The 10,603-nt window shown below is 39.5% G+C and overlaps 1 protein-coding gene across 1 annotated transcript; it reads right to left on the bottom strand.

Annotated features, from left to right (window-relative positions):
- Nucleotides 1-2,093: 2,093 nt before the first annotated feature.
- LOC149450844 (keratin, type II cytoskeletal cochleal-like) lies at nucleotides 2,094-9,900 on the bottom strand. Its single transcript, XM_089691488.1, has 9 exons — nucleotides 9,271-9,900; nucleotides 8,967-9,181; nucleotides 8,218-8,278; nucleotides 7,723-7,818; nucleotides 5,877-6,041; nucleotides 5,313-5,438; nucleotides 4,759-4,979; nucleotides 2,960-2,994; nucleotides 2,094-2,865 (listed from the first exon to the last, which is right to left on the bottom strand). The coding sequence occupies exons 1-9, from the start codon at nucleotides 9,838-9,840 to the stop codon at nucleotides 2,558-2,560; spliced, it is 1,797 nt and encodes a 598-aa protein (XP_089547614.1). The 5' UTR covers nucleotides 9,841-9,900; the 3' UTR covers nucleotides 2,094-2,557.
- Between the last annotated feature and the right edge of the window lie 703 nt (nucleotides 9,901-10,603).

The following is a 10,603-nucleotide window of genomic DNA, read 5'->3' as shown; positions in this document are numbered from 1 at the left end:
TTTTTTCAATCACAGTTCTATTGTCTCCGCTTTCTGTGGTATTATTGTCAGTACTTTCTATGGTATTTGGCTTAAAGTGGAACTTCACTCTATCAATCAACATTGTATGCTGGAACATTAGTAGATAGGAAAGTGTATAATTTTTTTTTTTTCCTTTTAAATTTTTTTACATTTCTTAACTTACTTCAAAAGGCAAATTATGTCAAACATCCCAAGAGTCTTTGGGGGGGGGAGAGGAGAGACTTTCCCAGCTAAGCACACCCTTCTACCTGCATGCCTGAGCCAAGGCATATTGATTCCAGGAAGTAAATGCTACGTGAATCATCTGCCCTTACTCAAGATGGTCACAGCCAGAAATGCTAGGGGGGTATATTTCAAAGTGATTTCTCAGCAAAATAAATCATAGAGACATGGATGGATGTGTGAGTTTCCTTTGAATATTAAACAGCTTTTTTGGTTTGTGGTGCTCAGATGCAGGGTCATTCCACTTTAAGCTTTCATTTGAGCATAGCAGATTCATTCTAAAGATCATTAGACACATTGAAATAGTTTTGTTGCAATTTGTGACATTTTACTGTAACAGATCTGTGCTAAATTGGCTTCTATCTCACGGCTAGAAGCCCCCATCAAAGTTTTGCTGTCAGGGCCCATAATTAGTATTAAACACCCCTGCATGCAATGGGCTTGAATTACTAAAGGTAAATAAACTGTGCACTTTGTGAGTGAAGTTGCACTCATTGTCCTTAGTTAATGCAACGTGGTAAAGCTTTAATTTGTAAGTAATACCCAACCAAGTGCAAGGAAAATTTTAAAAAAGCATTTTTTCACATGATTGGATGGTGGAAATAAGCAGAGCTTTACCACATTTACCAAGCTGTTGGGAAAATAAGTGCAACTGCACTGGTGGATTGCAATTGCACTTGCAAACTGCACAGTCTATTTGCCTTAAGTAATCCACCCCAATGTAATTTTGGTCCAGTGTCTGTTCACACCCAGGGTTGGGACTAGGGAGGGGCATCTGCCCCAGGCTCTGTGTTGAGGGGGCAGATGCCCCCTCAACACAGACAGGAGTGACTGCAGTCACTCCTCACTGACAGGAGTGACTGCAGTTTCACTCATGTCAGAAGGAGCGGTGACCAGTAGCTGCTGCTGGAGGGAGGAATCTGCTTTTTCCTGCCTCCAGCCTGCATGGGGCAGAAAAAAGCCAGTGCTGAGACAGAGAACTGTCCTCAGTCTCTGTCCTGCACTGCTGAGGAAGGAGACAGTGCCCTCCTTCCTCTCTCCCCCTGTCATGTGACTTGTTACATAACCGAAGAAAGGAAGGAGGAGCTCTAGGTACCAATCTCCCAGTACAAAGGGGTAAGGGGGAGAAACAACTCAGGGCACGATGACACCTGATGTGAAGAGGAACTCTACTGGGGACCCAACCTGGCAGGGTCACTGTTCACACCCATCTGGATCCAGGCAGCAGCCAGCTTTACAACCCTTCATATGCAGTGGTCTAACCAAGGGTGTTTTTTAACACTTTGAGCTATCTGAGGTCACCTACTGTCATTCCCGCTTTTCTGACATTATATGGTTTGCCAAACACCTCATTATCACACTCTTCCCTTCAGGGTCTTCCACTACCACACCTACTTGGAAATGTAGAATAGAATAAGACAATATTACCCTTTTACTAGTCTCATAAACAGAGTATGTTGTGTTTATTTGCACTATTATATTTGTCAGGGTCCCATGTTATTGTTGGGTGGCATGGCATGAAGTTGCATGGTTTCCTCTTGCTATAGTAATCTCCTTGCTCTTAAAGTTACTTATATAATCTTTGTGTCCATTTGTTATTATATAAAAAAAAACATAATTTGAATAGATACGCTATAAAATTGAAAAAAAATTCTGCTTAATATGTCTTAATCTGTCTGTATTCATAATAAGCATTGCTCTGTACAGATATCTGCTCTTTAGTAATCATGTACAATAGTGGAAGTTTCCACGAGGAATATTCAAGATGCTACTCATGTTTCACAACATTAGATGGTATTAACACTGTATTTCCAATGGTTTCCTAAAAGAACTCAAAATGATAACAACAATGTTTTTAAAATGATTGCAGTTTTATTGCAGAAAAAAATAAGACATTGTAAAAGTATACAACAAAGATAAGCGAAAGTTAAATTGCACATTTTGTTTTAAAGAAACATGTCTGACCCCAAATATCAGGTACTAGATTATGTACTAGGTAAGAGTGGACAATGGTGTACAGTATCCTACTGTTTGTTTTTTTAATTCCATTATGTGTGAGACAACTTGAAGGGGATACAGAACCTCAATACGGTTTTTATACTGTACATGGACATGATTGTTTAAGGGAGGTTCATGAAGGCAATAGTGGAGATAAACTTTTATAATGAAATAAAAAAGACAACCACAGATGAATAAAGCCTTATGGTTAACCTCAATACTGTAAAATCTTCAAATTTAGAACATGGCCACAGATAATTCAAGTGTTATTAGGGCATGATGGTATTATATTACAGATGGCGTCAAGAATGACATTTTAAAGCCTTCGGGAACTTGTGGAGGTCTTTGAGATAATTTTTACGCTTGAGCTGCTGCCACTTCCAGAACCAAAATTAGCCATTTTTGCACTGCCAGTACTGAAGCTTCCTCCACCAATGCCTCCTCCTAGACCACCGCCATAGCTACTGCTTCCTCCTCCAATTCCATATCCGCCTCCACTTCCAAAACCGCTTCCGCTTCCAAAACCGCTTCCACTTCCAAAACCGATTCCACCTCCGACACCCATTCCACTTCCACCGCCCATACCGTATCCGCCACTGCCACCATAGGATGAGCTTACAACAGCTACAAGAAAGAAATTACATGATAGTTAGCCTGTGCTGTTACAAATACTACATAAGGAAATATCTCAAAGTAAGTATCAGCAACATAGACTTACAGATGTTCACAGCTCCTACACCTTCCCCTGCCAGCCTGTAAGAAATAAAGCAAATTAAATATTTTAGTTCCATTCCAAAAGGTATTTACCCTCTTTTGTGGGTTATTTTTACTATTCTTTTGAACCAGTAGTTCAGAATCGTGAATACGGACTTGACAATCAGTCCCCAGCGACTGGCAAGAAAAAGTGATATCTACATATTGCAGTCTTGTGCCAATATGCCCAAAGTGGTCATCAAAATTGTATCATGTGTAGGCATTATAGTACTCTGGTTTGTATTATTATTGATCGTTATACTGATGTGCTTACTTGATTAATCAATACTGATTGCCCTGATAATTTTTATAACAGTTGATTCTATATATCTACCTAAGTTACTGCATGCATTGTTCCACTTTGGTACTTTAAGGGTAAACTGGAGAGTGCCTGGTGCAGCTGTGTATGGTATCCACTCAGCTTCCAACTTCAGCTTGTTCAATTAAACTTTGACAACAAAAATGGAAGCTGACTGGTTTCTAGCAAGAGCTGCACCATATTTTGTATTTTCGAGTTCTAGTAAATCACCCTCAAAATGTATATTTGTGGGAGCCAAATGACTGAATTCTACCAGATTTTTCCTTAGAGTGATTGGGTATTTTTTTTCTTTACTGTGCATATACTCATATTAGTTCCTAATGTAACAATGCCAGTGATTCTAAAAGTACGGTCATATCACTTAGACTTTACCCATGTATCATATTTACGGCTGTGTTAGAACTAGGCCCAGTTCTGGTACATCCATCACAATCAAGTGGACTCGCTTACTGTGGGTAGGTCAGCTCTAAAGTTCATATAAGAGAATAATGGAGGCTGCCAGGCTATCATGCCAATTACTTGGCTATAATGCTATCTGAGTTGCTGCCTTAGAACAGATAAGGAATTCTGACAATTTCTCTGATGTGCATCTGCAACATGCTTGTCCGGTTGTGTGACTCAAAAGTACTTAGACAGGGTAGATTTACTAAAGCTGGTCCACTCAGGACCTTGTGCACCTGTGCATGGTAGCCAGTCAGCTTCTAACCTCAGCTTGTTCAATTAAACTTTAGCAATAAAACCTGTAAGCTGATTGGTTTCCATGCAGAAGTGCACAAGATTCTGAGTGAACCACTTTAGTAAACAACCCCAAAGTCAGACAATTTGCATTTTCAGAAATAAGCCAGCAAGAGCAGTCCCTATTCAGAAATTCAGCTCTGCCACCAGTTCTCTTTTCTGTACCATTAATCCCATTTTGTAAGCCCGAGCTGTCATGGACACTCTCCTGATGGTTCTCACCACGTGAGCAGGGGCGGACTGACAACTCATGGGGTCCCTGGGCAATAGGGGATCATGGGGCCCCTGTGTCCTTGCCCAAACTCAAAAAAGCCTATGAAAAAGGTACCAGGGGCATCTCATGGGGCCCCCTACTGACCCTGGGCCCTCGGTAAGTGCCCGAGTTTCCAAATGGTCAGTCTGCCCCTGCACGTGAGCCTGAGCTTACAGTACAAAACTGCAGAGAGCAGGGCTGACTTTATATCTACAGCACCACACTCTGCAGTATTGAAGACTGCCCATCACTGTCCAAGGGAGAAGAGTAAGAAAACCTGAAGAGGACGTGACTGGCCTAAAGACCCCAGGTGAAAAGGTATGTAGTATACAAGGCTGCAAAGAAAAAGAAGTGGGCTGTGTATGTATGGGGATGCAATTATTCAAAGGTTGTAGTTTACTTTAATTACATTGTAAAATTTTATTGTAAATGATATTGTAAAACATGGTTTCCTTACCTGCTCTCCTCTCCTTCCAGCAGTTTTCTGTAAGTGGCAATTTCAATATCAAGAGCAAGTTTGACATTCATCAGTTCCTGATAATCTTTCAGCTGGCGAGCCATGTCCTGCTTGGCCTTTTGCAGAGCTTCCTCTAACTCTGTAAGTTTGTGCTTGGCATCCTTTATTGCAAGCTCTCCACGTTCTTCTGCCTCAGCAATTGAAGCTTGTAGCTTGGCACACTATTTTAACAATGGAACAGATAAATGATGAATATTTTGCTGAACCACATTTAGGATAAATATATTTTCTAACATCATATAGTAGTTTGATACTCTTCTGCCAGAAAATTTATGTTATCCAAGTAAGGTTATGTTTTTAAAAAAGTTAAATCTTTCCGTAGCCAAAAATAAGCAAGGACAGTTTTATAATAGCTATCTTAAATTCCATAATGCATACTTCCTGGCAGATGTTAAAACCAGAGACAATGTAACACTGTAATAATCCTTTGCTTAAGAGAGAGAGAGCATTCATTTCTGACACTTATTGTTAATCCCTGAAGCTATTCCATCTACCTGTTTCTTCACGTTTTCAATTTCAGAGCGCAGTCTGCTAATCAAACGGTTCAGTTCAGATATTTCAGTTTTTGTGGTCTTCAGATCATCACCATGTCTACCAGCTGAGACCTGGAGCTCTTCATACTGCAGAATAAAAAAAATGGAATAAATAAGGTACATAACTATGGCCACTATATGCCAGGATGAAATCAGAGCTATATCAGACTAGGAGTCCAGCACCAAAACCAGGCAGGAAAATTGGGTAAATAAAATGGATGGAATAAATGTACTTATATCGTGTCTGCTTGTGTGTGACATTCTGCTTGCCTTGTTAAATAAACTTGAATGTCATCAATTTGATGTTTGTATACAAGTAGGGATATATATGTGGCCTGTGAATATAGCTGAACTTCAGTTTCTTGAGATACTAATTACTTGTAATATAAATAGACACTTGTTCAAGATGGTGCAAGTATCATATATTTAAAAAAAAAAAATAAGTAGAAAATCAAAGTATGATCTTTTAAAAAATGTGCATGATGTATAATGTACATATGTATCTGAATTAGATGTAGAACATACTTTAGTTTGATACCAGGATTCTGCCTCTTGGCGGCTTCTGTTGGCAATGTCCTCATACTGAGCTTTGACTTCTGCAATGATGCCATCCAGATCCAAAGCTCTGTTGTTGTCCATGGACAAAATAACCTGGGTATCTGAGATCTGTCCTTGCATTTGGAGGAGTTCCTAAATACATGTAAAAGTTTGGTTAGTGCAAACCTCTTAGGTGTACTTTAACAGATGTTGAAGAACAGGATGGTGGAAAACTTTGAAAATAAACACATTGCCTAGCCAATCATTTCATTTTTCTTTATCAGTTAAAGCGGAGTTCCACTCACCCTGTCAAAAAATAAAAGTCAGCAGCTACAAAAACTGTAGCTGCTGACTTTTAAAAAACTGCCACTCACCTATCTCTCGGTCCCGTGGTGTGTCCCCCACAGCCCGTTTCACCGGCCGTCCTGTATTCCAGGAGGCTGGCATCTTCAGTGTGGGCACCTGGCTGGGATAGCTTGCGACTTCACAGCCGGGTACCCACTGCGCATGTGCGAGTAGCGCTGCGCTTCCTGAATGGCCCTGTAGTCTTCTGGGACCTGTCACGTGTCCCAAAAGACTACAGGGAGGGAGGGAGGACACCTTCCGCTTCCAATCGCCTAGGCGATCGGACCGGAAGTAGGAGCGGGTAGCTCTCAAATTCGGGTACCCGCTCCCCCCCGCCCCCCAAAGGTGCCAATCCTTAATGGGGAGTGGGGGAGCAATCCTTAAAGCTTCCCCTTTTGGGTGGAGCTCCACTTTAAGACATTTAGAGGTAGTCATTTTATTCTGTCACTATTGTTTTTCATCTGATGAGTATAACACTTTTGGTGATGGACAAGCTATATGAACCTTAATGCAGATTATAAACTTTTTTTAAAAGGTAATATCTGTCTATAATAAGCAGGGTTCATCAGTAGAGGGACTGGTAAAAAGAAATGAGCTAAAATGGATTGTTATTCAAAGAGTTAAAAAAAAAATTGCTCCCACTATAAGCATAAATTGCTGCCTTATTGGTGTATTGGATGAATTATTCTGAATCAACAGTATTAGCACAGCAATATAATCTTTGGCTGAATTTAAAGAACCTTCATCTTCCATAATAGGTTATTATGTATTCAATGTAAGATATATTTTACATAGCAAAAGTTTGCTTAGTGTTTTGGTAGGCATTTTTAAAGTATTTACAGAATTAAAGTGTTAAAAGGCATATGCGTATCTTCTTTGCAGCAGAAACATGGCATGTGAACAAGCAAAAGTTGTTTCCTAGAAGCTGACTGTTGTGGACATTGAGGATGATTTACTCCATAGTGTCTGCAGTTACAGAGGTCAGTTATGCCTTGTTTCAGTGTTCTTTTAAAAGTGCCAAATGATCAGAATAGTCAACCTATCCTATTTATAAATTCTATCATCTAAAAATCAAGATAATTTGCAGCTGAAAAGACTACATCTTCCATTAGTGCTTACAACAGGGGCACCTATGAGTGTCAGGACATCAGGACTTCTCACTGTAGCCCCTGTTGGCACAGTCTATATAGGAGTGACAACACTACCCATATTTCAAAAGTGGTGGAATAGCATCGTCACCCCATTAAAGAACAATTGAGACTCTACATCTAGCTAGCAGAATCAGCAGGTAACTTTTTGTGTTTGCTGGGGCTATGGGGTAAACAAAATGTGCAGTTAGAAGGTTTTTACATTGTTACTATAGTTCTACTTGAACTATTCATTTCATTTATGTTCTTATGTATATTGTTCTTATTCATTACAGTATGTTCTTATGTATATTATTAAAGTGGAAAGAGTAAGTATAAAGCACATGGTGGATTGTAATTACCGCTTCATACAGGGCCCTCAGGAAGTTGATCTCATCAGTCAGGGCATCCACCTTGCATTCCAGCTCAACCTTGTTCATGTAAGCAGCATCCACATCCTAATGCATTACATATGGAAAGAATATTTAACGTTAGAGCAAAAACCTTACCACAGACCAAGATGCCTAGAGCAAAAGTGCAGGGCAACCAATAGCAACCATTCAGCTAAGCATTAACTAACCAGCTAAGCATTCACTAATCTAGTTGGAATGTTATTTCAGAACAGGGGCGGACTGACAACTCATGGGGCCCCTGGGCAATAGGGGATCATGGGGCCCCTGTGTCCTTGCCCAAACTCAAAAAAGCCTATGAAAAAGGTACCAGGGGCATCTCATGGGGCCCCCTACTGACCCCGGGCCCTCAGGCAGTGCCCGAGTTTCCAAATGGTCAGTCCACCCCTGTTTCAGAAGCATCTTTGGTATATATTTATATAGAAGTTAATAGGGTTATTAAGTCACCTTTTTAAGCACCACAAAATCATTCTCTGCTGCTGTTCTCTTGTTAATTTCATCTTCGTACCTATACAAATAAAACATGAATATGTCATTACAAAATCCTCATTACCAGGTATGTCCACTGCCTATTAATTGTAAGTACTATGGGGAGATTTACTAAAACTGGTGCACACAGAATCTGGTGCAGCTGTGCATAGTAACCAATCAGCTTCTAACTTAAGCTTAATCAGTTAACTTTTGATGATAAAACCTGGAAGCTGATTGGTTACTATGCACAGTTGCACCACATTCTGTGTGCAGCAGTTTTATTAAATTCCCCCTATATTTCAGAAGAACATTGGCTCACAGACTGTAATCACTTTATATCATATTGCAGAAATCATTCTGACGTTTTACACTTGTGATATGACAAGGGTCACAAACAGTACAGGTTTTGTATAGAAAACATTCTGCTGCATTATTTATCTGACATCATGATTACAATAAACATTGCACAAGACATAGACAATCTAACTTCAGCTCCTAAGATTGTATAATTTTATATCTCTTACTGTTAAACATCCATGGTGCAAAAACATCAGTGACAGAGAAGCAAAGCATTTTATAAAGAAAATTTAGAGAGAAATTTAGAAACTGAACATTTTTTGCAAGCTCATAATTAGAAAGTCAGCTTGAACTTTTTCTACTCTAAAAATGCAACAAGTGCTTTAATAAGAAAACATTCCACAAAAATAGAAATCATTTGGACTTACTTGGTCTTGAAATCCTCAACGCAGTCCTGCACTTGTCTAAGTTCTGCATCCAAACGAGATTTGTCATTGGCTAGACTATCCAGCTGTCTCCTAAGTGCATTGATGTAGGTTTCAAAGAGAGGTTCAATATTGCTTTTAACTGTTTTAACACCTTGCTCTTGCAAGAGACTCCACTTAGTCTCCAGTACTTTATTCTGTTGCTCTAAGAAGCGGACCTATAAGTTAACCGAAATCAGAACATGTAATGTATGTGTAATATGTAAAGTAGCAGAATAAAATTTACATGTAAGTAAATATAACTTACCTTGTCAATAAAAGATGCAAACTTATTGTTGAGGGTCTTAATTTGTTCTCTCTCTTCTGTACGGACTCTCTGAATATTTGGGTCAATTTCCAGATTCAGGGGAGCTAAGAGGTGCTGATTAATTGTTACTTCTTGGATCCCCCCAGGTGGGCACACTGGAAATCCAGCTCCACCACCAAACCCTTGACCACCACCAAACCCTTGACCACCACCAAACCCTTGACCAACACCAAACCCTTGACCAGCACCAAATCCTTGACCAGCACCAAATCCAGAGCTCACACCAAAGCCTGCTCCTCCACCAATTCCATAGCCTGCTCCACTACCAGCTCCAAACCCAGAGCCATATCCATAACGGGACTGGGAGCTTTGTGAAATTCTTTTGCCATATCCAACGTTTTGGAGACTTCTGCTGCCAAAGTTACCAGAGCTGACCCTGCCAGAACCCAAACCTCCACTGCTGGAGCGAACAGTTGAGTAAGAGCTGAAGTTGTTTCGGTTTGCTCCGGCTGGCACAGCAGAAGCAGTACTGAAGGTCTTTTTCATTGTTGTTTGGCGAGTCAAAGACATGGTCCTGTTACAAAAGTGATGCTGAGGATGAGCAGAGAAGGAGGCAGAGTAAATGGCTCTACAATGAAATTCCCCTTTTATCTGTCTCAGTATGTGGGCTTGGTCCAAGGACATGTATGTATCATCTTACCTCAATAATGGGTTTGGCATGCCCTGCAGCAACCTAAACACTGAGCTCATCCGATTAACGCACACCTCTATTATATGTAGCGTAAAAATGTGCAATAACTTGTATTATGTGGGAAACTGTTCAATCCGAAAATTAATCACTGTTATAAACTAGCAGTTCTTCTTTTGTCTTTGACATGTTCAGAACGTTAGTCAAGACTTTAATGTACTTTTAAACATGAAAAGGCTGGAACACCTAGGGAAGATAGAATGTAGAATACATAAGTGAATAAATATAATGATAGATAGATAGATAGATAGATAGATAGATAGATAGATAGATATGAGATAGATAGAATAAGATTAAGAGAAAGATAGATAGAATAAGATTAAGAGAAAGATAGATAGATAGATAGATAGATAGATAGATAGATAGAATAAGATTAAGAGAAAGATAGATAGATAGATAGATAGATAGATAGATAGATAGATAGATAGAGTAAAAAGATAGCTAGATAGTAAGATATTAATGCGATAGATAGATAGATAGATAGATAGATAGATAGATAGATAGATAGATAGATAATAGAATAAGATTAGGAGATAGATAGATAGATAGATAGATAGATAGATAGATAGATAGATAGATACTGAT

This window comes from Staurois parvus, unplaced genomic scaffold (assembly GCF_062004578.1).
Source record: "Staurois parvus isolate SC_StPar_1 unplaced genomic scaffold, SC_StPar_1.0 ptg000562l, whole genome shotgun sequence".
In the NCBI taxonomy this organism is placed as follows: Eukaryota; Metazoa; Chordata; class Amphibia; order Anura; family Ranidae; genus Staurois; species Staurois parvus.
This window is presented reverse-complemented; position numbering and strand designations above follow the sequence as displayed.

Bases quoted from the DNA above. Each gene is read 5' to 3' on its own strand.
- LOC149450844 (XM_089691488.1), bottom strand. From the start codon at position 9,840: ATGTCTTTGACTCGCCAAACAACAATGAAAAAGACCTTCAGTACTGCT. The intron at 7,819-8,217 runs GTGACTTAATAA...GTAATGCATTAG, and splicing joins ATTTTGTGGTGCTTAAAAAG to GATGTGGATGCTGCTTACAT. The intron at 5,439-5,876 runs GTATGTTCTACA...TTTATTCTGCAG, and splicing joins AATCCTGGTATCAAACTAAA to TATGAAGAGCTCCAGGTCTC.